This window comes from Carassius gibelio, chromosome B7, assembly GCF_023724105.1.
Source record: "Carassius gibelio isolate Cgi1373 ecotype wild population from Czech Republic chromosome B7, carGib1.2-hapl.c, whole genome shotgun sequence".
Taxonomy (NCBI): Eukaryota; Metazoa; Chordata; class Actinopteri; order Cypriniformes; family Cyprinidae; genus Carassius; species Carassius gibelio.
The window spans coordinates 16,149,455-16,177,077 of record NC_068402.1 but is presented as its reverse complement, the minus strand read 5'-3'; the positions used below and the strand labels follow the sequence as shown (position 1 = coordinate 16,177,077).

Here is a 27,623-nt window from a genome sequence, read left to right as displayed (position 1 = left end):
TGTCTCGACGGGATGAAGGGAACTATTTTCCCACGCGGAGTGATATGTGTGGCGCGTACTAGGTTTGACGACAGAGAGAGCGAGAGAGAGAGAGAGAGAGAGAGAGAGAGAGAGAGAGAGAGAGAGCTGTGCACAGCGCTGAACTTGAGACCGTGTCTCGGTCACGTCTCAAGTGCTTCTCACTTTTCTCAATTTTACTATCGAGCATTTTAATTTAATTTCTCGCCCGTATCCCGATTTTCTCTCCGAGTTGCGTGAGCGACTGCGCAATAGAGGAACGCCGAACTGAATTCAACATGTCAATTTTGCCGTTCACTCCGCCGATCGTGAAGAGGTTGCTGGGCTGGAAGAAGGGAGAGCAGAACGGACAGGAGGAGAAATGGTGCGAAAAAGCCGTCAAGAGTCTGGTGAAGAAGCTGAAGAAGACGGGACAGCTGGACGAGCTCGAGAAAGCCATCACAACTCAGAATATCAACACCAAGTGTATCACCATACCACGGTGAGCGCATTTAAAAACATCCTCGGCTTGTGGTGAGAAGTGGGTAGTTTTAGTGTCGTGATTTTAGCAGAACGAGTCCGCGTAGTCTTAAAGTGAAGCTAAAACACCTTTGGAGAACAAGTTGAAGACTTTGCAGCAAAGCACCTTCAGCTCTTGTGTTTCCTACATAACGTTAGATCATAAACAGCGTCTCCATTCATAGTGCTTTACTCGTATCTCTTTACGTGATTCCGACCCTCCTGTTGATTTATTATAACTTCATACTCTTCTGTGCTTTCATAAACCAACATTTGTCTTGCCTGGGGTTGTGATGAGGTTATATAACCCGACCTTAATCTGGGCAGCGCTGGAGCTGCTGTATCTGGGCTAAACGGGTTGTTATGAATTCTGTGCTCATGTTGTGGATGGTGGGGTATATTTGGCGCAGGACGTTCAGCTCTGTTATTCCTCATCATCCGTGTGCATATGGGATGGAGGTTGTTTTCTGAAGCTGTTTTTTTCCCTCTCAGTTTTGCAGTGACTGGTTAATCTTGTTATGTCACAGACAGTAGGATGCTGGCCAACTGCTCACAGGTCTTGCCCCTTCGAGCCACACGAGGGTTGCCTACAGCCTTTACTCTCAGCAGATCTTCAGTCTCAGCACTTCAGTACAGACAAACACGTCAGAGGCACTGGTTCCTCATCCTGTTTACTGATGTATTCAAACGTGCAAATCCAGAACTCGTTTATAGAGGTCTCTGAAGTGTTGTTGTAAATGATACTTTTTGTTTCTGTAAGATGTTTTCTATAGAAAGACTTTTATGGCGTAGGGTTAGAATCGCAGATAAAGGTAAGTTCTTAAATTGCATTCCATAATAATACATTTGCATTTGAGCCAAAGGGCCATATTCATAATGTTACAAAAAGTTATGTTTTAAATAAAGGCTATTTAGTGTACATTTCTGTTCTTTAAAGGATTCAGAAATAATGTATCACTGTTTCCAAAAAATAATAAGCAACTGTTTTCATTGATAATAATAAGAAATGTTTCTTGAGCACCAGATTGTGGCATATTAGAATGATTTCTGTTTGATCATGTGATGCTGACGACTGGAGCAATGAAAATTTGAATCTGCCATCATCAGCTGATTAAATTACATGCATTAAAAATAAAAAGTAGTGTATAATGTAATTATATTGGTCAGTAGGTATCAATATCCTTACATATTGTCTCCAGCATATACTTAAACCAAACATTTGGCATTATTTAGCAAATCTTAAAAACACAGAAATTTTCCAAATGATTTTGTCAGTCTGGCAAAGTAGAAATAATAAACTGTTGTATTACATATCCCTGTTTGAATCCCTACAAAGATGCTAATAGAGAATTTAGAAGTGACAAAAAGGGAAGAAAGCTTCTTCATGGACAGAGAGAGACACACACGTGTGTGAGAAAGTGAAATAATTCATGGGACGTTGATTTTTAAATCAGGTCACCAGATTGCGTTGCCTGTTGTCTTTTTCACATTATAACACTAGAATAAAAACTAAGAGGAAAGACTAAAAGAGCTCTTTACAGAAAATCTTTGTGTGTTATCAATATTACATTAAACAATTCTAGATTTTATGTAAAATAATTAGCGCATAATGGGAATTTACCACCAAGTCAGTCAGACTGATGGATAATGACTATTTGTAAAGCAGACACTGAAAAACTCATATTGTCTCATAGTGTAGATCAACAATTTCACTTCATAGTTATTTTCTACATAGTTTACAGACGATAAAGACTTTAATATACTGTAAAAGCCACAAAATCTCACATATCTGCAGTCTTCAGCCTTATAATCACATGTAGCTGTCTGAAATTAAACAAGATGCTACAGAATTACAATGCTGGTAAACCTCATAGGAGAATTTATTCATGAGCTATATGCCATTGACTTGACACATTTGGGTTGCATGCTTGACTAAATGTGATATATTTACTAAATTGGGTTGCCTAACGGAATTTTATTAAAAACTAGAAGACACAACAAAAAACTATTTAACCTTACAGTCAACATTTACATTTCTAGACATATGAAAGGAACATAAATAGAGTCTCCTTTCCAAATTTGAAGTTTGCATAATTGTGTGGTGTTACAGGGCTGGACAGCTGCGGTCCAAGCCTGCAGCGCTGTTGTATTGGTTGTTGTTTCCAAACAGCAGATAGCTCAGTGAAAGCAGGGCTCGCAGCCAGAGATCAAGCTGAGTCACCCCGGAGGGAGAGGGAGTTTGAGCCTGTGGCTTTGTGGTCTGACCTACTGGTGCTTCTCTGGTAGAGCTCGCTGGTGACAGAAACCGTAACAAATGAAGACTTCAACTATTGGGAATGGGATGTGTGTTCCAGGTTAACTCAGGTTGACTGGTTTTGTGCATCAAAACAGTTTTGGCTTATACTTCAGGTTTTTTGCTTGTTATTAGAGTAGTGTAACCTGAATAAGCACAGTGTCCAGTACAAGACTCTATTCTTGGCCAGATCTGTAGATGGTATAGCCTTCACAACACTCTGCCTCACCCTGCTGGAGGATCCAGATTCCTCAGACACCCTTGACTCACTTCAGGTCTCAAAATCCTGTTTTGCCCTCACATGCAGCGCACGCTGGAAGCCTGTCCCGGCCTGCTGGAGATTCAGAGAAAGAGCGATAAAGAGATGTGGAAGAGGACACGGAGTACAAAAGAAGCAGCGGAAAGAGGAGATGGAAGACAGATTGAAATTGTCCAAGACAGGATACGAAAAACATATATACCATGGTCACACTTCCTTCGCCTGCCGTGCACCTGTCGAAGCCCTATCGGAGTCTCCACATAGACTTCCTGAGAGGATGTCTGCTCCACAGTGTATCTGTGTTCTGGGATGCCTACTATATCTCAACCCCGCACTCTTTGTTTGCTTTTGCACTCCACCCACAATGACTTCAAAGGCGTCTGAACTGTGAATAAAACCTGTGGTCCATTGTGTAGGCGCATTGAGCCGCTTTCTCAAACAAGTCGCCTATCAGCTAAGAAGCTATATGTGCCCTGCCGTGGCAATGGAGTTTATTGTTGGCATTTTAAACTGAAAGTGTCTGCGCCTTGAAGAGATGTCTGGCTTTAAGTCTGGCATCCTGAAACTCTATACAGTATACAGTGATTAAAAAGCGCTTTTGATAAAACATGGAGATTGGATGTCATTGGGTTGTAATTGATGTGCCGAGGGTTGTTTTGTTTCAGCCGGGGTAATTCCTTCAAAGCGCCGCGCATCTGAGAGAAGTGAATGTGTCTGATGATTCAGAGTTATTGTATGGCAGCTGATGGAAAGAGAGTGAAAGACGGCTTGACAGAATTTCACAACTCTTTGAAGTGATGGCTGAAACTAACAGTAAAGACACTATGTGAGCACTATTGGCCTGTCATGGTCTTTTAACACTTTTATCTAAAGTAACTTGCTGTACTCTTATTACAGGGACTGCCCTGGGGCAACCTGCGGTTAGGCTTAATAGTGATGATTCATTGTAGGGTTATGTAAAACTACATATTTTTAGTATTGATTCGTTTGTGGGTTGACTGAAAGACTTGCCCTAAAGGGCTATTAGTCTGGTTTGGGGTTCACCTGATCCTGAATGTGCAGAGTGCAACTGATTGTGGAGGCACAAAACATCCTGAGACACAGCGCAACGGCAAAATACGTCTGTCTGTATGTGTACGGCTGTAGCAATAGTGCTTCAATCGCATTCACACAGCTCAAACAGTAAAACATGATGCTGGCAATGCCAAGGTCATGATTTCAAGGGAATGCATGAACTGATAAATTGTATACCTTAAATGGTTCACAACCAACTAGTCTGACCATTGTAATCCACCCCTACTTTAGCTGCTAAAAACATAAAAGTTAAAATTATGCATGATGCTAAAAGAAATGTATACTTAAAAAAAAAAAAATCTGTATGGCCCCCAAACTTTTGACCTGTTGTGTATTATTTAACACCACTAATCAGTTAGTTGGTTGTTGGGACCAACTGAATGTAGTTGACTATTTAGTGTAAAATGTAGTGCTGTCTGTGTGCATGAAAGTTGTGTTCATATTTGTTTCCTGAATGACTGATGGCGTGTCTGTAGGTGTTTGTGGATTCCCTGAGGGTGTTATGATAGCTGTAGCACCCAAGTGATGGAGAAAGCTGAGTGTGCCAACTAGTCTGACTGCGGTTGTGGTGAAGATTAGTGGCACAGTTTGTCGTCTGTGAGTTTGTGTACACTACAGTATGTGTTTGTGCGTTTCTATGTTCTGGAAGTGAGTGCACTCATTGTGTACTGTATGTGTACACACACCGTTGTTGTGTCTAAGCAAGTCTGTGTGTTGAGAGCAGGTATTTGAGTTTTAGGCTCAACACACACACGTCTCTCCCATGCATGTTGTATGAGGCGGGGTTAGTCAGCTCTCAGGAATGCTCCGTCTGCCCGGGGAGGGCGTGGGCCGCTTCTGGGTTTGTGGCTCCTGCCGGGGTTGAAGGTTTAGAAAAGCTCTATATCTTCAGGAATAATAGACACTCTGTACAGCAGACAACAAGACTGCTTTGTGCTGGTTTGTCATCACTAACCCTACTGCTGACCCTCAGACTGCTTCTGACCACCGTGAGAAAATAACTGTCCATCAGCCGTGAACTCTGTGTTTGTGTTTTAAGAAGATCTCCAGTGTAGACTTTGCACAGGATGTTTTGAAGTTTGTCTGAGAGTTTTGAGAGACTTACTTTAAAGCCATGAATGTGCACTGACACTGATCCAAGTTAATCGCTGTGGTCTCTTAATTTTAAGAATGAGGTGTTTTATCTGAGGTGACTCTGTGTAGGCTTGGACCACAATCAGGGCTGGGTGATAAGGTGAAAATTTTATTTATTTATTTATTTTTTTCGCAGAACATTTGACCGATTATCGTTTTTTACATTTCTTTACTAGTCAACTTGAAAATGTTCTACAACATGATTCGATTCAATTAACTTTTTCTTTATTAACCCTCTAGTTAAAGAAAATTGTATTCAAAATGCACCACACGTTGTCAACATGATGTAAATGTTAAACAAATCACAGCATGAAAGATCCATGAACTATACTTGCATTTCGTAGAAATTTGTCTTTGACATATATGTTCAGAAATAATACAAGGAAAATGCAAATCTCAAAAGGCAAGGTAATTACATTTTATAATGACTGAAGGTATAACACCAGTAGACCGTTAGTAACTATAAATAATGCACAATGCACTATGATGCAGACATGAAATATCAGAAATACAGTAGTAGTTACAGGTGTTTAATTCGCTTGCACTGTTTTTCTTTGTAAACATGGACACATTTGACTGTTGCACTCGCATCTCTTGCAGCATCTCATGCATGAAATGGCATTCTAAAAACGCAGCTCTCAAGTTTAAAGAAGTTCACTCCCATCTTCTTGCATGTTTTTCCTATTCCACTGCCCACGTCGCATCTTTGTCAACACAAAAACATTCTGTGTGAATGGCACTATGTGTGTGTCACACATGAGCGGTTAATCACGTAGTATTGACATATTGTCAAAATGACTAATTTAACATTTGGGATTATTTCTATTCAAAAGTGCGATTGCTCGATGTCTACAAAATAAATTGTGACAAAACATTAATTTTGAATGAATCAATAGAATTGGAAAAATCGCCCAGCCCTAACTGCAATACATTGATTTGATTTTTATTGTAAACTAATAGTTGGGACTGTGTGATAAATTGATAATGATAATTATGAAAATATAATCTCCCTCGATAAAACGATAACGAGTTCATTATAATGTTTACGTACCAAAGGCGGAGCAAAACGGCGATAATAATGTAAACTGCGCCATACACAGAGTTTATCCACTCAACTTAAATTTCAAAGAGCAGCTCAAGTGTGAGCTCAACAGAGCAGATACATTAAGGCTACTCACTGATGAGTCTCGGTTACGTGAGCACTAAACAGCACTGTAAGATCCAGTGAGAAGCACTTGAATTCAGCCAAGAACACAAATGACTCGGTGATTTAAACTAGTTTAAAGGCAGGTAAAACAGCGCTGAAAAACAGCTGAAACAGTGTGCGCAATGATGCAGTCAGAAGGCTTTACAATCTAAAAAAATCGCCATAATTTACTCTAGTAGTGTTTGTGTATTTATACTAAATAAAGACTACTGTTTACATCGGCATCCTGACTCAAGCTACTACTGTCAACTCAAGCTAATGTCAAATGTGCATTTCTGAGAGACACAAATGTTTTACTATTAATATTGCAGCCTGCACTGCAAACTGTGCGTCATCAAAGACAGGCAACACAAACATGTTTCATGATTTGAAACAATATCACTCATTAGTACATGCAGGAACTAAGATCTTTTTTTTTCTTTTATGACATTTATTGTGTTAAGGAAAAATGACTGGAAAAGTGTATATCAGGGATCCTCAAATCTGGCCTGCAGAGTTTAGCTCTGACCCTAATCAAACACACCTGAGCATGCTTATCAATGTCGTCAGGATCAGTAGAAAATCACGGGTAGGTGACTTTGATCAGGGTTGGAGCTAAACTCTGCAGGAAACCCGTTTGAGGAACCCTGGTGTATATTATTTAAAAACATGAAGGGTTTGTCATGTTCTGAACATAAAGAATAGTTTAAAACCACAATTAACAAGTTCTGGTTTCTACAACTTTCACTTGGGAGCAAAATTCTGCCTTTAAACTTAAAAGAAAGAAAGCTTGATTTAAATGATAATTATCGATATTGACTATATGAAAATTTTTATTGTGTTAATTTTTTGGCCGTATCGCCCATTCTTACTAACAGTTTTAATATTTAATCATTTTAGTAACTCTTTACATTAGATTACATCACATTATATTCTGGGGAAAAGTTAAACACTTGTTCAGGGGTAAATATATCATCTTATATATGACTACTAAAGCTCAAAGTATGAAAAAGCTACTGAAAGCTACTTCAGTTTTGACATGAACATTTATTGTATGCCTACAGCTCCATTTCATAGTGTGCTCCTGTCATAGGCTCTTTCCTCACAGTTGTCTTTACACTGTCTTCACACTCATACTCATGATGTATCTAGCCAGTTTTAGTTATGTTTTCAACAGTTCTCATCACAATTTTGAGAGTACGGATGTCATGAATATGATAACAAAAATCTAGTAGTCTGTACCAATACAACTAAAAGTTGCTATACAATATTGGATACCAAGTCGATACCACAGGAAAATGTATATAACAGTACATAAACACAACATTAGTGGCACTTGGCCTTCAAATAACACACACACACACACACACACACACACACACACTATACTCTGGATGCAAGCATTAAATTAAATTCGCTGACATTCTAGCAGGCCGAAAATATTTTTTAAAACCATTCACATAAACGACAGTTATTTAAACCAGTAATATTAGCCTATAATGTTAATAAGGATAATCCGTGGATGGATACACAACAAATAAACAAGATGTAAGCTGTCAGATATTCAGTAACTGTGTGTGCACGTGATCATGCACTTTCAAAGCTGTGCCCTCTCGTTTAAATCTCACACAAAGACACAGTCATATTCATACATCATCACTGTCTACCACGTGTATTTCCTTCTGTGTGCTTGTAGGTGTTTTTTCTTCTTCTTTACCCTTTGAGGACCGACTGAAACACTTCCAGGCATATGCTCTGCCTGCGTCTGCCTAATGTTTATACCAACTTGGTACCATAGGATCAGTTCTCGTAACAGATGGGAGGATGTGAAGAATAGGCCGGATATGGACACAGCAGCAGTCTGTGGTCAAGACACTTCATAAGTGAGGCAAAAGCTATCAAAGAGTTTTATACCAGCTCTGGTCTAACTCGTCAGATATCTTGTAAGATATCTTGTTGTCACACATATCTTGTTGTTTACCAGTGGCTAATTCTTACAGGATCAAAAGTGAAAAGGCATATTTGCAGAAAATGTTCCTGTAAAGAAGCAATGGTAAATAATAATAATAATAATGGGCAGGTGCTCATACACTGCTGGAGAGAGATGCTCAGACCATACTGTATTGAGGGTTTTTCAGATTTTGAACCTGGAAGAAAACATCATTGTCCCCTTGAATATTAATGTTGCACTAAAACTAAAGTAGTGCCAAAAGCCACTTTTGTTTAGAAAATGGATAGGATGAATAATAATTTCATGCCAAATTAAATATATTGCACTTCCTTTCTTCTTTTCTATTTGTTTTAAGAAGAAGAGGAAGAATGCTGAACAACCCGAGGTTCTAATGTAGGTTAGAAAGGCTTTTGACATTGTGGTGTACATTACACCTCCTCCTAGTTTTATGAACAATTAAGGGTAAAGCAAGATTTTAAGTGCGAAAACAATAAATAAATGTCTAGAAATGTTTTGATTGTCTTGCTTACAGCAGCATCATATACAGGCCAGTCTCACTGAAACGCCACTGTGACAAAACCACACGGTGTTCTGGAGTTATTGACAACAAAGAAAAAACTTTGTTACACTTACACTTGGCAGTAACTTTTCATTTTTTTCATCTGTGTTATTTGGTTAACCCCTTTTTTACATTAATGGCGATTAAAACTATATGCAATATTTTGTGATTGCTAGATAAGTGATTACCTAAAGTGTTAATTTGGGCCCGTGCTGCATTTGTATTTATTTAGCATGTATTTATTTATTTATTGTATTATATTTTATTTATAAATTTAGCTTTGCCAAATTTTAGGAATAAATAAATTGCATTCATTGGTCGATATCAATAATTATCGCGAAAAATGACAAATCTTTATTTCTGTCAAGTTTAAAGGCAGATTTCTTTTCCTGAGTAAAAGTCGGAGAAACCAGACAGTTAGTTGTTGTTGTTTTTTTCTTTAGCTGACCATTTCACAAATCTGAGGTGTAATATTCAAAATAAATATAATAATAAAATATATATATTTACATCAAATTATGCATGGTTATTCATGAATCCTTTTTTTATTTTTTGTGATTGCTAGATAAGTGATTACCTAAAGTGTTAATTTGGGCCCGTGCTGCATTTGTATGATGGTTGTAGTGTTTCTGCTATAGTCCTGCTCCCCTGCTGAGAACGGGCCCCCGTAACCACATCCAACCACCTGCACATGAGACCCCTGCAGGGCTCTGTTTACTTAGGAAAGGCCTTAATGACTTTAGCAGAGGGAGGAAAACCAAAGAATAATGCAAGTTAAACATGATATTTTACCCACACGCACAACGAAGTAAAGGATAAGCAGGGATACTTGGCTTGAATTAGAAAACAATATTAGCCTGTAAGAGTTTCCATTTGACTTGGGTTTCTCTCAGACATTTAATGCAGTTTTTACAGTCAGATTTTCTATATTATCAGCTTCCAGATGTTATTCCAATACCGATATTATGACCAGTCAATCCTCAGTTGAATTGCTTTATGTTCAGACATAAAAAGCGTAAGTTGATTCAGTGTTTATGTTGATCAGGTATGTGTCTGTCATCACTGCACTGCTCAGTGTCGTTTAGTATTAACTCTGTTGTACTGCTGTGTGCCGTCTGGGTTCAGACTGGGGGAAGGGGGAATAGCAGTGGTCTTAAAGTGTTTTTAAAGGGGGGCTGTGGGGGCTGGGTCGGGGTATGTTCCACAGGGTGAAATGGTCCCACAGTCAGTCTGGGCTGATGTCGAAGTTGCTTTTGTCCTTCTCTCCTTCTGCATCAAATTTGCATGTATCACAGTTCACGGAGTTCATGTTTTGAACTCGCTGATTTCAAACAGAGAGACATGCAAGTTCAGCTTTACAAACATCCATGCTAAAGGCCCTTTCACACCAAACGCAGCTAGAAAAATTGAAACGAAACGAAAGTTACTTAGGAAGGATGCTTGCCTGCTTGTGTGCCAAACAAATGCATCATGTAGAAGCAGCTGTAGATTGCCTTTGTATTTTCCTTGCTCTGTTTAAATGTGTGTGTTTAAAGCAAAACTTTGTGAAAGTTCATGTTAAGTTCAATGAAAAGATCCAGATCAGTAGAGCTGATTCTGGTTTCTGTTACTCATTGAGTTGAGTATGATAATGCAGGAAGTGTCAGTGTCATGGTCAAGTCAAGGCTGCATGGGCTGATCCAGAAATTGCCCACTGCAGCCCACAGTGTCTGTGTTTTACCCTCCAGATTAAATCTGCCCAGTGCCTGTGTCAGAGCCCTCCATCCCTCCAGCTCACCCCTCTACTCTCTTTCTCTTCCTCACCCCCTCTCTGTTCCAGTCTCACCCCTCTCTCTACTCAAGTGACAGCCGGCATGCGGATGGGGAGGGGGGTCAGACCCGCCCTGTAGGCTGAGTGTGTGTGTGTGTGTTAGAGAGAGAGAGTGTGTGTGCACGTATGTCTGTGCTTCTGTTGGTTGGATGTGCCTTGCTGCTGACCTAATTCGCCCTCTGTAGCTCAATCAATAGTCATTCAGTGCTTCCTTTTCATATGAGGTCTGCCCACGCGGCAGCAAACACAGGCTCTCTCTCCGCCGAGCGCTGGAATGTAATGGAAAAGTGAAGAACTGACGGTGGATGCATCTAATAAATACCAGAGCCCAAGGACTGATCTCATCGCAAACTTTGACGTTTCTTAAATGATCCTAATTGTAGTTAGCTGTCATATTTCTTTTTGTCTAAATTAGATATTAGTATACACACTACTGTTCGAAAGGTCTGTTTATTAGTTTTTTTCAGTAATGACAAATTTAATTGATCAAAAGTGTCAGTAAGAGTCTTTTTTAATACATGCTGTTCTTTTAAACTTTCTATTCATCAAAGAATCTATGTAATGTATTGCCATAAAAATATTAAACAGCACCAAATCAGCATATTAGAATGATTTCTGAAGGATCATGTGATGCTGAAGACTGGAGTAATGGCTACTGAAAATTTAGCTTTGCCAAATTTTAGGAATAAATAAATTGCATTCATTGGTCGATATCAATAATTATCGCGAAAAATGACAAATCTTTATTTCTGTCAAGTTTAAAGGCAGATTTCTTTTCCTGAGTAAAAGTCGGAGAAACCAGACAGTTAGTTGTTGTAGTTTTTTTCTTTAGCTGAACATTTCACAAATCTGAGGTGTAATATTCAAAATAAATATAATAATAAAATATATATATTTACATCAAATTATGCATGGCCATCAAATTAACCATTGGCCATCTATATATCACACAATTAGATCATGATAACCAAAGGTAAAACCACACATAGCACCTCACTACCATGGTAAAATGATAAAACATAGTCTTAATTATTTTTAAAGTTTAACGGCCAGCCCTAATATTTTTCTCTGTATTTTTGATTTTTAAAAATGCACCCTTGGTACTCTATCTTTACAGCAGTATATGTCATAAAAAGAGTTCAGTGTACTGTGAAAGAAGACTATAGACAGCAAGTTTCAGAACTTTAATCCAAAAACCGTTAATGTCTAATGTCAGAAAACTGAAAGCCATAACACATGGCCGTTATTGCCACATGTCAATGACACATATTTTGGTAACAACACTGTGGCCCACCTAGTCACATTGTGGTCATGAGGAGGAAGTGAGAGAGATATTATTCCCAAACACCAGTTAAAGTGGTATTTAAAAAAAGGGTCAGTAGTGGCTTAAATACTGTATACAAGCTGTTGTATGAACAGGACATTGTGAGAGTCAGACCTGTTATTAGTATCAAACACCGACTGAGTAAATGCAGCCATTAAAGTATTCAAGACAAAAGTAAAAAAAAGAAAATAAAAATAAAAAGACTGATTTGATTCTAAGCATCACAGAGAGGAAGGTCATGGAAAATGCATCATGGTCTGTTTTTCACTGCATTACTCTGAAAACAAAAACAAAGTGAAATGTATTATATGACCCCTTTTAGAGAGGTCTGGGAAGGAAAGTTCACACTCTTTTTTCATTTAATTTATTTTCTTATCTCTGCTTTATGGAGTGTGTGTATAAGGGACGAATAGTGTGTAATGAATGCTATCTGTGGCCTGGATTCCTCAAAGTGTTGACAAGCTTTGCTGACCTAGTGCACAGCCCTTCTCTCTCTTAGCACTTTGGCTGCTGTTGCATATTTCAAGCACACAATGTAGCAGTCATGTATAATAGAGTGCTCTGAGAGGTTTGGACCATACTGTACGGCCCCATTTTTCAGTCATCACACCGGAGCAGGGTGTGCATTGCGTCGGCGGGTTTGAGATTCTGATCTCAGTCACGAATGTACCGTTATAGGAGGCTGCTACGATAGTCATCATGAAAATGTTTTAGTCATTTAAAAGCCCTTGAATGTAGAGATAAGCACCGTAGGCGTAAAGAATGATGATAGAGTGAAAATGCGTTATACGTGTATATGATGGTGTGCTCGCTTGTGTTTGGATCGGTGAACAACTCGCCTGTACAAAGATGTAAAAAGTTCAGTGTGCGGTTGTTCTCCCTTGCTCGAGGCCTTCACTGCATTATTCTGAGATGATTATGCCTTTTTCCTTTTCCACATGGGGCCATCCAAAGAAAAGTCTGAGTTTATTTGCCTGCAGTTAAAAAGCGAAGCAGGTAAAAATACGATGTGTACTGGAATGTTTTGGTTGTTGTGTTCGAGTTCTCTCCTCTTCTCCACTCTCTCTCGTCTCCTTTAGCCTAAATGTGTCTTTGACTGGTGGGGTGTGGATGTGTGAACTGAAGGAAGTGACTCTGTGTTTATGGCTCTGCTGTGTGAGGCCCGTGTGAGCTTGTGTCGCAACCATAAAGTGAATTGTTTGTACCTAAACAATCTTGTTTCTTCAGGATTTATTGCGTAATATTCTTTTGTTTTTTTTGGTCGGTGTTTTTCCTCTCTCTTTTTTGTAAACACACTCTCTCCAAGGGGTGTCTGGATTTTACATCATTATTTTTCCTCTCGCAATCTGCCTGTAAAGCAAAAGAGCGGCAATGAAAAATTAAAAGCATATTTAGCTGCTGGGAGAGCCACAGAAGGCCTCGGGCAGGCCAGCCTGTCCCGTGCCACTGTCTGGGCCGGGATCGGTGGGTGTAAAAAGGGGAGGGGAGGGGGTCTGACAGACATGCTTTAAAGAGCTTTTGGGATTTGCATTATTTGGCCTGCTACATTTGTGTGTGTGTGTGTGTGTGAGTGAGTCTACTGTCTACTGCTTTCATATGGCTATATCAGATGAAGCTGTTGTTAAACTAGAGCACAGACAACCCCCCTTAACACACACATGCGAACACAGTGAAATACCGTTTTTTTTGGACTTCCTCTTCCTCTTTCTTCACCTCATTCACATCGCATGTGACGTGTAACCGAAAGCACCACATTAACAGGAAATTGGGCCACTTTTACTTCATCTGCGGTCTCACATAATACCTTGGTATTGTCTCTGCAATTCTTTGAGCAGTGAGTGTTTATATTGTGGTAATATAAGATTTTACACAATGTTTCTTACTCAAGCGATAATAACATTTCCTCTGTATTTCTGCTTTTGATTTTTGAGAATGAGCTGCTGGGATCGTTTCTGCTGCAGTCATCATTATTAAAGGGGTCATATGATGCAATTTTACGATTTCCTTTCTCTTTGGAGTGTTACAAGCTGTTCATGCATAGATGAGATCCCCAAAGTTACAAAAACTAAAGTCTCAAACCCAAAGAGATATTCTTTATAAAAAGAAGAAAGATGGTGTAACTTTGATTCTAGCTGTAAAATTGTTGCCACCACTGCCATGTCGTTGTGAAAGCGAAACTACTTAGTTTGGCCTTCCAAAAGAAGACACAACTAGAAATCAGTGGTTTAGTTTGTATTTACAACACTGTTCCAGAACAGTTCAACGCAAATATTCAGATGTGTGCAGCGCATTTTATGGAGGACTGTTTCCTGATCCTGGGAAGGCTGTGCATGAAGGTTGTTTCTATAAAGTGGGACAATTCCAACTTTTCAAGGACAGTCTGACACTTCTGACTCACAGTCTGTATGTTTCACAGTCTGTAAGTACGTTTTTTATGTTTAAAAGATTTGCCACTAATGATTCAAACGCGAGTTTTGAGCAGTGAAGAGTAGAGCTTGTTGTTTGTCATTTCTCCTATCACAAATGCAGACATGCGTTTATGTTAACGCAGCGCGATACGCAACACAACGCATAAAAAGACAGTATAAGTCATTATAATCCTTAATTATGTGCCCACTGGAAGCATCCAATGCCTTGTTTGTGATGGGTTTTATTGTTTTTGTCTCATCGCACTGGGACACACAGCATCACAGTATGTTAAGGGGGATATTTCCATCACACGCTTGAGGTATTCGGCCAATTACAAAGCACTGGATAGCTGGCCAATCAGCGCATTCGCTTTTCAGAACAGTGAGCTTTGTAAAAATCAACGTGTTTCAGAAAAGCGGGGCATAGAGGAGTAACAATAATCTACATTATGTGGAAAATAATGTGTTTTTTGAACCTTAAACAGCATAAACACATTGCATTACACCAAATACACCAAATAATGTTATTTTTAGCAACATCATGCCTATCCTCTTTCTCTTTTTTTCTCAGATCACTGGATGGTCGGTTGCAAGTATCTCACAGAAAAGGACTCCCTCATGTGATCTACTGTCGTCTTTGGCGCTGGCCTGACCTGCAATCTCATCATGAGCTCAGAGCCATTGAACTCTGTGAGTTTGCCTTTCACATGAAAAAGGACGAGGTCTGTGTCAATCCCTACCATTACCAGCGAGTCGAGACACCAGGTAATGCAGCCTGATATTTATGAAAGCATCGAGCACACCATCAAACAGTATCATTTGTTTAGACCTGGGGTGGATCACAGTACTGCGGGGGTCTGCCAATTATTATATGATCACAAACATGTTTTAATGAAAATATGAATTAAGGGGTGGTCACATTAGATTTTGAGAATGCAAAAAATGTTTTAACAGATGGGATATGTCATCTTAAATGTAACTAATAATCTGAGCTTTGGCAGGCTTTTTGTTTCTGATTTCCTGCATTTGTATATGATTGAATGAAATTCAGAGGAATTAAAAGTGTATTGTGACTGCACAATTAAACATAAAATATGATGAACTGTAAATTAACTGTAAATTAAAATGTAATGACAATGTAATTGACTCAGTACTCCCATCTCCATCTCTTAAATTCCTGTCCACACATTAAGGCAAAACACCTAAAAACAATAATAACAATTAAAAGGATTTTCTGATCCTTATAGTACTCAGCATATTTAGAATTGGGGCTGTGTGATTTAATCGAAATGCACGATTTGTAAACCATGAAAGCATGAAATTCTAGTGCAAGCATGAAAAAGACTTATCGTTACAACATGGAGAACGCACAGAAACAGGGTTTTTGTGCGCTGTCTGAGAGGGTTTTCTGTGCACACACACCTTCTCAGATAGTGCTTTTTATTACCTTTCATGTCTTTTTGTTCTTTCTATGTTCAGGTCTTAAGCTAATGTAAATTATTAAGAAAGAAAATGCAGCTGTGTCAGTATATGGTATCCGTGCATGAGTTCTTAAATTTTTTTATCTCTATTTTAAAGTCCCCTTTCTCCAGTCAGGCTGTTCTAAGATTACTGTCAGTATGCTGTACTTCTGCACAGACCCCTCCCACGAGTTGATTGACACGGCTATCTTACCTTAGACCATTGTGTCGACTCCGTTGCAGGGGAAGACAAAAATGTCTCCGATTAAGTGATTGAGGTGTTTTGTTGTTGGATGTAATAATAGGGGTTGGGGTTGCAATACGATGTTGCAATACATTGTGATACTGTAAGCAAGGCAATATGTTGGGATATTTCTTATTTTAGGAATAGGATATATTTTTAGGAAAGCTGTCATCAAGAACAAACCACCATATGTAAACCTTAACAAAAAATAAATAAATTAAAATGATTTAATCAGAACACAGTGGGATCTGCATTTGCAATAATCAGTCCCTGTAACATTCAACATTATTGAACCACTTTTTGGGTAAAAAATTTAAGTGCTTGCAGGATCCTTTAGTTAAATGTATAATATGTTTCGCATGGAATTGCAGAGAGTGTGACTCCACAGTTATGAATGTAAAAGTGTATGGAAATATTGTCAAAATTGATTAAAATCAAAATTGCATTGATCAAAAATATTTTTTGTCCATGTCGCACAGCCTTTTTTAGCATTAATAGTAGTGTACAAGTATCTGCAGTATGTTGTGCCAGTTGTGGATCAATATATACAATTTGTTTGTGTTGTAATTTATGTTTGAATGTTTTTTCTCTTCTTCTTTCTAATTATCTTTCCCTTTCTCTCCCTCTCTGAAGTTCTTCCTCCAGTGCTGGTGCCTCGTCACACTGAAATCCCCAGTGAGTTTCCTCCTCTGGATGACTACAGTCACTCCATCCCAGAAAACACCATTTTCCCTGCCGGCATTGAACCCCAGAGCAACTACATACCAGGTAGATGACAAATACACAGTAGTAAGGAGAAGACTCTTGGAGTTGAGGTTCACAGTGTTATAAAAAACAGATTTGCCCTGAGATACCACAGAAAAAACAAACCGAATAACGTCACGTAGCCTCTAAATGAATATATCGTCATCATCTGCCACAAAGAGGCACAATCTGAAGTGTTTTCCAGGTTTAATAGAGTAAGCTTAGTCTGTAGCTGTAGTCCTAGTGGTCTCGTGGGCAGTGGGTGGGTCACTTTACTGGAAGGATGTAGGAGGAGGAAAGATACAGCAACAGCCCTCTCCACTGGCCTCCATTCAGGCAGAAGCAATCACTACATCATTGAGTTACAGTGCTGATGAAGCACCAATAAAGAAAACTAAATGTGTGTTCATTAAAAATAAACCAGAATTTGAATCTATGTTTAAATATAATTTTCCAAGCAGATTTATTTTAGATATTTGTACCTGTATTTATTTATAACGGTAACTTAACTTTGGATGTGCTTTAGTTGTAGTTTTGTGCTTTTACAAATGTTGTTATTGGATGGTTATTCTCTTGTAAAGGTGCATTTAAACTGCAAAGATTAAAAATCTTGTTTTGTCTCGGTGGTTGATTGACAGGTCAGAAGCCACACATTGACTTTTGACCAACGTCTACATTATAAATAAATTTGTCATATGCATTTCTGACCTCTTGTATATACACCAACATTCAAAGTTTAGGGTCAGTAACAATTGTTTTTCTTTTGAAAGAAATTAAATTTTTCAGTAAGAATGCATTAAAGTGAAAAGGAAGGACTTAATGTTTAATTTATAATGTTACCAAAATTTATTATTTCAAATAAATGCTGTTCTTTTGATCTTCTGTGAATCAAAGAATCCTGAAAAAAAATGATTTCTGAAGAATCATGACACTGAAGACCAGAATAATGGCACACACTCATGTCCTTAGACACACACAGAGTACATGTGAAACTTCATTCGTAAACACAAGGAACTCAAAAGAGAAATGGGCATTAGAAATCACAGCATTTACTAGTTACTCATGTTAATCCCACTTACAGGCATGTTTTCTTCTTTTCTGACCAGTAAACAAATGACTGCTAGGGTTCTGTCATTTATTATAATATTAGGACTAATCTAGAGACATTTATCCATCGTTGCATCAGGCAGACACAAAATAATTTATGCTGAAGTGATTTAAAGGCTGCTTTTGGCTACATAAGGGGAAGATTATCCCATGGAGTATGTATGGGGTGGCTTTGGCTGGGATTAGTTCCATCAGAATGGTATTTGCTTTAGAGAGGCAGTCTGTTACTGTAAAAGAGCCCTAAGTATTGTTTCATATCCTGCTGCTGAACTGAGCTGACCAGAGCTTTCTAAATCAGGTGTCTTAATCTAAGTTGGGGGGGGGGGGGGATAAAACCCTTGTGAGTCATTGTCTCGGCTGCACCTGCTAGATTTTGCCGGATGTGTTTGCTGGTGTTCTTAATCCTTCATCCATCAGCTGGGTCACTGTGTAAAGAGTGTGTATGAATTGTGTGTATGCAGGCTAAACTGCGTGTTTGCGTGTGTTACAGAGACGCCCCCTCCAGGCTACATCAGTGAGGATGGAGAGACCAGTGATCATCAGATGAACCGCAGTATGGACACAGGTGATGCCTGTTATACCACTGTGATGTTGTGTTCTTTGATTGGTTGAAATGTTGCATTTTCTATAACTGCACGGCTATGAAGCAGTTCCAGGTTTGTTGGTGGCTTTTCAGTTCCATATCACTTTTCCACATTGTTTTTGAGTTGCTTCCTGATACTCAGTCAGTGGTGTAGGGAAATGGATCTACACAGAAGAACATTTAGGCATGAAAACCTAAAAGTTTTGACAAATGAGATGTTGGAGTGGAAATGAAGTGGAATAATTGACTCTGCACACTTGAATGATTGGAAATCTAATCAAAAGTGATTTAATTGAAATGCGCTGTGTACATTCATACACCATTAAATCATTGATCTGTCTCTTTCTTTTCAGGGTCTCCAAATCTGTCACCAAACCCTGTTTCTCCTGCCCACAACAATTTAGGTAACTCTTATTGCTTGTGTGTGTATTATTTGCTTGGGAATTCACGGAAGTGTCCTAGCAGAGTAATCACAAGTGCAGTTCATCATGTTAACTATGAACATGATTTACTAACATTTGACCCTCAGGTGGACTGCAGATTACTTTTGTCTTTATCAGGGCGATCATGATGTCAGATTTCTGTGATAATAATGATTTACAAAGCAAAAAGATATAGATGCTGTCATCACAATATCAATATATATATATATATATATATATAGAGAGAGAGAGAGAGAGAGAGAGAGAGAGAGAGAGATTTACAACAACAACAAATTAAATTCAAGTTTTTTTATCTTTTACTTTTGTGTTTTCTGCAATAAATCACACTCAAAATACAAGTTTAGGGAGACGGAGTAAGTTTGTAACCACAACTGGCCATTAGTGAACAAAAAGACCTTCTTGTTGATCTTCCTGCAGATCAGGGTGTTTAACGCCACATATTTATGCAATCTAAAAAACTCCCACACTGGCAAGCTAACATTTTTCAGATGTGGGTAGAGATGTGGTGTATTGTGGCACATCATGTGTTTAAGCAATACATGTTTTTAAACCTTTTAAAATCGAAGTACTGTCTTTTTGTAACATGTTTGCTTGAAGAATTTGCTTGTGCTGTCTTTCTTTAAAATAAATAAATAACAGTTGGTTTGACATTTTGTGAAAAGTTCATGCTTTTCTTTCTGAATGTGGCTTGAATATCCAAATGCTCCTGGGAGCCACTATTTGTGGAATATTTTCCAAGTCTTCCTGACATCCGGTTGCATTAACCATTTTTCCTCATGATTCAGATGCTAGTACAACTGAACACTATGCTAAAACACGTAATGTTTCATACACAACTGTACAACAGACAATAAATAATCTTCATACCTCGTGAAAACATAGACATACTCTACAGCATAGACGGTGTAGACTGACTTGTGAATTAATGAATCGGACAAAACCGTCTTGAACTGATGAGTTAACCGTTTGAATCAGTCTGATGACTCACTCTGACTGAGTCAAAGTAGTTTTTATTCGCTTATTGTAGTCATTATGTTCCTTATGTCCAACTAAAGGACTTTTACTGTATTACATGAAACCTAAATCAGTGCAAATACTGATTGTTCATGAAACAGTGTGTAATTAAAATACACATTTAGTAGAGTGTTAGTAGAAATGGTTCTCAGAGGAAACGGATTGCTGAAAGAATTGTTTGTATTTCCCCAAAACAACTTGGATGAAAACCACCCACCCACATTAAACATCCTGTCAGTTAACATCTCAGTAAAGAAGGGCCCGCAGTTCCTTATGTATCAGATCGTGCTTTTGCAGACAAGCGCTCAGATCCCACAGCGATTTCTCTTCTTCTCAACACTGGTGTATGAGTATGTGTCGGAGAGAAATGTAGTGCCATAAGACTGTAATTTTCTTCAGTTTTGCATCCAAGTGATGATGGTATTTCCCGAATCAGCCTTTATTTCTGGGAAGTAACATCTAATCTTGACATCACAGTGTCGTCAGTTCCCAGTCTCGTCGGTTATCCCCACCCATTTGTTTCTTTTTCTTTTTCATGTCTTTTTTTCAGTTTCTTTCCCTCCACCTATTTCTGTGCATGTGCCTGTTTCTTTTAGATTCTCTCCTTTTATTGTTCTTTTTTTCCTCTTTCTTTCAGATCTGCAGCCGGTGACGTACTGTGAACCAGCCTTCTGGTGCTCCATTTCCTACTATGAGCTGAACCAGAGAGTCGGTGAAACTTTCCATGCCTCTCAGCCCTCTTTAACAGTAGACGGCTTCACAGACCCGTCCAACTCTGAGCGCTTCTGCCTGGGCCTGCTTTCCAACGTGAATCGCAACGCTGCTGTGGAGCTGACACGCAGACACATTGGTACACACACCATCATTCAAAATCACTCATTCATTAGATAACATTATTTAAAGATACGTTTTTGTATTTTTTATTATTTGCTTATGTGGCAACCATTTGTTTTTGCAGGCCGGGGTGTGCGTTTGTACTACATTGGAGGTGAGGTGTTTGCAGAGTGTCTAAGTGACAGCGCCATTTTTGTTCAGAGTCCCAACTGTAACCAACGTTACGGCTGGCACCCCGCCACTGTTTGCAAGATCCCACCTGGTAAGATGAAACAAGAGACCCTCAACAAATAGCCCTCATTAAGAGAGAGTTCAACAACTGAGCTACTGAATAGCTGGACTAAAAAGAATTAAAGCAGAGCTTCTTTCTTGATAGTTGCGTGACATTCAGCTAAATCAGTTTGTCTTTGAGTTTATGGACTGTGTTTGAAACTGCTTTGTGTCCATCCAGGCTGTAATCTGAAGATCTTTAATAACCAGGAGTTTGCAGCTCTTTTAGCCCAGTCTGTGAATCAGGGCTTTGAGGCCGTGTACCAGCTCACCCGCATGTGCACCATTCGCATGAGCTTCGTGAAGGGCTGGGGAGCCGAGTACAGGTACAATTACTGCAATCACTCCACTCTTTCCATATCTATCAGCGCGCTTGCCACTCTTGGAATTTGGCCTTCATTTGACTCACTCAAAGACTTTTGAATCACTTGTGGTGTTACTCAAAACCACAGAAGCCACCCGCACTTCCTGTTAAATTCTTTGAGTTTGATTGCCGTAATCAGCTTTTTGTAGAAAAGGGATTATGAAAACGCGATGACGTAAAAACACTACAGCTTTTTACATTTAGATTTATTTTAATCGTGATTTTAAAAAAATGGACCATAAAGAGCAACCATAATAGAAATGTTCCGAATATTTATAATAGGAGATTCACTAAAGATGCTCAAAAACAATTAAAAGTGTTATTCAAATACATTTTATTTTAAAGAGTGTTAGATGATGGCAAAGTTAATCTATGTGTAAAAATAGGTAAATAAACATGCAATTAAATTTCCATTATTGGCTGATATAGATCCAATAAGGCTGCACAATATACAGTATAACCACCATATTTGCCATCAGCCTGTATTAAGAGATTTTTTAATTTATTGGTATCAATTGGGAATTTTAATGTAGACGTTCATTTAGTTGATCGATTTTAGGTTTGTTTTAAATAATTTAGACAAAATAGTACAGGATTATAATATCGTCCATAACAGTTGATTATCTCAAATGTATTAACTGAAAATTATTAGCTGAAAATAATCAGCTTTTTGGTATCAGCCAATATTTTAATAATATTTTGTATCCCTAATATCTAATATTGACTAATTAATATTGACAATAAAGTAAAAACTCTAGTTTCAGCAGATATAAATAGTGGTTGCTAATAAAGGAAGTCCAAACCATTTTACTGCTCCATAGAACAAAAGGCGGTACTGTTGTTTTAAGGCTGTTTAAGTATAGACAGGCCTGCGGGGTCAAGGCAGGGTCTGACAGGCTGTGGTTTGCCGCTGTTTTCCCTCATCTGACTTGCTCTGACGTAGGAACACAACCCGGTGTCCACCACCAGCTTAGCGTGTCCGTCACATAAACTGTTAGGTCTGCGCTGGCAAATCATTCCCACACCAAACAAACTCACACATGGTGCACTTCGAAACGTCAGAGTTTCCTGGTCTCTCTCGCTCTTTTTCTTCCGCTCTCCCGCTTTTGAGTAACTTCATTGTTTGAGCCCAAGGAACCAAGACACTAATCAGAAGCAGTTGTGGGTTTTGACCAGGAACATCTGCAGTGAAAGCTTGAGAAGAAAGTAGGAAAGAGTAAGACTGGTGTGAGACTGTGGTTTCCAGACAGCTTGGCGTGTGGAGACACAATCTGAGCTGTGTCAGGTTTCGCCAGACACCCACTCTCTCTCTCTCACGCCCCTCCACGTCTCCCCACCTTCAGATCCACCTCTTTAAGTGCTGACAAACCATCCCTGTTGCAGTCTTAAAATGCCATTTGAGCACTTTGGTTGGTTGGACCCTGTATTTACCACCACGTCAGTGAACATCATGACGTAGAACAGCACAGTGCCTTTGTCTGAATTCAGCTTTTGATTTTTTCAGTCGTCTGTAACCTAAGCTGCCCCTGATAATGACACTTGATTTCACCTCTGCTCATTTTTTTAAAACCTTTGTATTGTCCAAAACTTGACATTAAATGTACTAATAACTTCACAGTATCTGAGTTTAGAAAAAGCCTTCCTCACTCCCATTTTGACTCCTACTCTCCTGCTTTCTCTCTTTCCACTACTCCATCTTTTTCTCTCTTAATACACTGTGGAGACTGGTGGAGACTGCGGCCTGTGCTTATACTGTATTTCAGCACTGCCCTTATAAACAGCCAGAGGTCCATTCTGTTTACTGAGAAACCTGTGTCAAAGGAGATACAGTCAGTCGATCAATACAAGAAGTTGCAAAGAAAGGAAACAGTGGGCAGACAAATCATTGTTAGAGCTGTAATGAAAACGGTATAAAATACAAAGGTTTAAAAAAAAAAGATATTACATTGCATATACACCAACATTCAGAAGTTTTGAGTCGGTAAGAATGTTCTTTTCTTTTTTTGAACAAAAGTATAGAAAATAGTGACAGCAAAGACATTTATGTTTCAAATAAATGCTGCTCTTTTAAACTTGCATTGAAAAAAATCTTGAGAAACTTGAGAGACAGTCAAGCGATCAATCCAAGAGGCTGCAAGGGAACAAAAACAGTGGGCAGACACATCGTTGCTGGATAGAGCTGTAATGAAAAGGGTCTAAAATGTAAGCGTTGATTAGAATCACGATGTAGAACAGTAGCAGAACAACGTAATTAAAAGAGTTATGTGGCAGAATGTTTTCCAAGAACTCACACTTAGCTTCCTTTTTAATCACATTACTTAGAATTTTATGTATAACAAAAAAATTAAATACACTGCATGTACACAACCATTAAAAGTTTGGATTTTTCACTTTTTAAGTGCCAGACATTTATAATATAATGAGTAAAAAAAATGCAGTTCTTTTTAACTTTTTATTCATGGTTTACAGAAAGATATTAAGTTTTTTAACACTGATAATAACAATACATTTCTTGGGCTCCAAATTAGCGTATTAGAATGATTTCTTAAGGATTGTGTGACACTGAAGACTGTAGTAATGACTGCTGAAAATTCAGCTTTGCTTTCAGGATAAATTATGATTTAAAATGTATTAAATTAGAAAACAGTGATTTTGATTTGTAATAATATTTCAGCTGAGTCTAGGACACTAAATCTTACTGACCCGTTATTTTAGAAGGGTAGTGTAGAGTAGGGTTCATTTAAAACTTATGTTTAATAGAGGTTATTGTTTTCTGTTGACATTCGATTGATTGACACGTACAGTACATAATCGTTTACTGTTGCAATTAATTAACATATATAACAATTATATATATTTTATATCTAAATAAAAATTCTCTCATCAAAATGTTTTTCAATACTTGAACTATTTGTAAGGTTCACTCTCTGCGCAGTGTAAAGATTTGTTTAATTGATATTGAAATAAATTGCTGGTTGTTTTCATTACAGCTTTAGTTGTCTTTGTCCAGAATTATTCTCCTAGTGCTTAAGTAATGTAGCTCATGTAGGAGGAGAGGGCCTGAGATTGGGGAAAGACTTGCACACGTGTGTGTGCGTGTGTGTGTGGGTGGAAGGATTAGAGGAAGTCCCAGTGAGAAGTAGAGCAGTGAACAGCGGTTCTGAGACTGTCGGTTCATGTTTGTGTGTGAGCACAAGCGAGGGGATGAGTATTGTGTAAAAGAAGCGTGTTTGGCAGTGAATACCAAAGCAGAGAACAGTTTACACACATCGCACATATCCAGACAAACTCTGTGACTCCTGCTAGACATTCGCAGTGAAGTATGTCAGTGGACAATTCAAGAATCCATACAAAATTGAAAAAAATAAATCTATATATTATTAGTTTTAGAAACAAACCTTTCGATATGACGTGCACTGATCTGATGCAGTTAAATTCACATATGAAAGTGTTCCATAAAAATCTGTATATATATATTTTTTCTCGAGTTTGTCTAATCTCTTTTCTTTCTTAACTCTCTTTATTTCTCTCTTTGTAATGCTGTCAGGCGGCAGACAGTGACTAGCACCCCCTGCTGGATAGAACTGCACCTGAACGGTCCTCTGCAGTGGCTGGACAAAGTGCTCACTCAGATGGGCTCCCCCTCCATCCGCTGCTCCAGTGTGTCATAGGAAAAACACATATACAACATATACAGTACAAACCACAAGATCTGGAAAAAAAAAAAGTTCTTTCAGGAGTGTAAGGCTGAAGACCTTCATACCCACCAACCAGTTGGGTTCTGCAGACTCACTCATGTAACCCACGTGTTTGTCTCATGCTGGAGGAGTGTATTACAGTTTATGTATATATATTCTTTTTTTTATGTCGTTGTTGTTGTTAGCCATTTTTATTGCCATTATTGATATAAAATATTGCCATTTATGTTATATGTTGTTATATAGCATGTATATGCAAGATCTCTCCTTTCTCCTGTCTTTTATGATGCTGTGTTAGGTACATGTTTACCATTACAGGTATATGAAAGGCTTGATGATTTTTTTTCTCTTTTGACACGTAAAAAAGTGCTTTTTTTTGTAAAGTGGAAATATGAAGTTTTTCAAATATCAGTTAAACTGTATTTTTGTTCTTTTTTTTGTCTTAGTCATAATAATGGAAACTTGGTCTATAATGTTTTCTAGTACATATCAAGAGCTCTATGCCACTTTTTTTTTTTTTTTTAGCAGTGTCTTCAAACATTGAAAACCCAAGTTAATCTTTTTCCATTTCGAGTTTCCCCACAACGTTGAATTTCCATATCTTGTTCTGCCCTGGGCAGTGAAATGTTCTTTATAGAACATTAATTAACTATTCACAAAGAAAATATACACACTGCTCAGCAATTCACCTTTTTAAAATTCACTACACAGAATACTATGTAACAAACTTCATAACAGATTATTATGTAACGCTTGTGAAAGTGTTATCTGTGCTTCACAATATCTCTTTTATGTTAAGTTGAAATGTTAGGGTCTCATTGCACAGATGCTGAGAGCCTGATCCTCATCCTACAGCACTTTTCCAGTCGTAGTGTTTTTCATCTCTCATCAAGCTAAACATGTATGTGGACATTATTTGAGGGGGTTATAACTGTGCCAGCAGTCCTCTGTGAGCGTTTTGTAGGATCTGGTCTAGTGTTGATGTCATCTCTGTCTGCATTGAACCGGCTGTCTGCTCTGTGTGAATGAATAGGATTCATCACTCTTATAACAATGTGTTGTGTCGCGCTTTCATTGTTATTCGCTCTGTGTCTTTAGTGAGTTCAAGGTCTGGTGAGGTCTCTCAATTGTCAGCTTCAGAGAAAAAGTTTTCTCTGTGTGTGTTGTGGTAGATTTTCAAAACTGGGCATTACATCATTTTGTGCACTAAGAAGTTGGCACTTCATATCTCACAGTAGCGGTTGTGTCTGTGCATACTTTATGCACACACACACCTGCGGGTCTTCATGTCCTCTCATCCTCCAGAAACAAAACTGAGTGAGTGTGCCTTCGCAGCAACTTTCATATTCACAGAGTTTGTAAATAGTATATTGGAGACAGGCATTCATCCTTATTGTTGAGTAAGTGAGTTGTGGGTTGATCTTTTCTCAGCTGAACTTGTAAATATGTTTAATATATTAATTATGCATGCTTATTTTCTGAAATTCATGCCATTTGTACTGTAGACTCTATTTTGCTACCAAATATTTTTTCAGAAGTGGGACGGGAAAGTAAATGCTCTTACCTCTGTGTTTGAAAGGTGAGGCTTGTACTGCTGGCAGGTTTTTGTAAGGTTAACCATGTATTTTTATACGTCAGATGCTCATAGGATATGGAGAAGGGCCTGAAGAAGGGAAATGTCACAGTGGGCTTTGTGAAAGCCAGATCATGTACAGTACTTTCAGTTCGCCGCAGGTCAGTGTGACGCGCTTGCAATGAGGAGCTGTTGCATGCCTTTTAAAATCCTTTGATCTCCCAAATGTGTTGAACTGGAATCATGGAAGAAAGTATAGCATTTAGGTGCATTATGTACTTGGAAGACAGTAGAAAATATGTGTGACATCTGTGTGTGCGGAAATGTTCACAAGTACTGTTGGGTGATTTAGATGCTCTACTTTGATAAAGTCAGAGTGTAATTGTGTTGAATAGGATTCCTTAAAACGCATTTAAACCTCTTGATGTCATCCAGAAAAAGACTAAATAAAAGGTACTGAAATTATTCAGGAAATGATTTTTTGTCCATTTAAGCAGACATTAAGTGTTTTCTTTAAAAGGAAAAAAAAAATATCTGATCTCATTTTCTCAACAAATTGTTGAATACATTTTAAGTAATGTGCATTTATTGTGCTTGTGTTAATCTTTCACATTCAGTGACGTTGTGGCTTAGTGGTGATTGTTGTGCTTGACATTGTTAAATTTCTTCTTTGTACAAGTATATAATCGTTATTTTTTCTCTCCATTTTTAAAGTTTGTCAAGAGAAAAAAAAAGTGTTTGTTGTTGTACTTTTAATAAATATGTAAATGAAAAA

At 38.3% G+C, this 27,623-nt stretch overlaps 1 protein-coding gene across 1 annotated transcript; it reads left to right on the top strand.

The window, feature by feature from the left end:
* The first annotated feature begins 90 nt into the window (after positions 1–90).
* Positions 91–27,623, top strand: smad3a (SMAD family member 3a). The gene is made up of 9 exons (XM_052561282.1): positions 91–499; positions 15,086–15,279; positions 16,852–16,986; positions 18,560–18,634; positions 19,006–19,056; positions 20,747–20,959; positions 21,068–21,205; positions 21,395–21,539; positions 25,125–27,623. Exons 1-9 carry the CDS (start codon positions 297–299, stop codon positions 25,246–25,248), a joined length of 1,278 nt encoding a protein of 425 aa, XP_052417242.1. The 5' UTR covers positions 91–296; the 3' UTR covers positions 25,249–27,623.

Excerpts from the sequence above, each read along its gene's own strand:
- smad3a (XM_052561282.1), top strand. The coding sequence starts at position 297 with ATGTCAATTTTGCCGTTCACTCCGCCGATCGTGAAGAGGTTGCTGGGC. Across the intron at positions 500-15,085 it reads AAGTGTATCACCATACCACG|ATCACTGGATGGTCGGTTGC; the intron begins GTGAGCGCATTT and ends TTTTTTTCTCAG. Across the intron at positions 21,540-25,124 it reads GGCTGGGGAGCCGAGTACAG|GCGGCAGACAGTGACTAGCA; the intron begins GTACAATTACTG and ends TAATGCTGTCAG.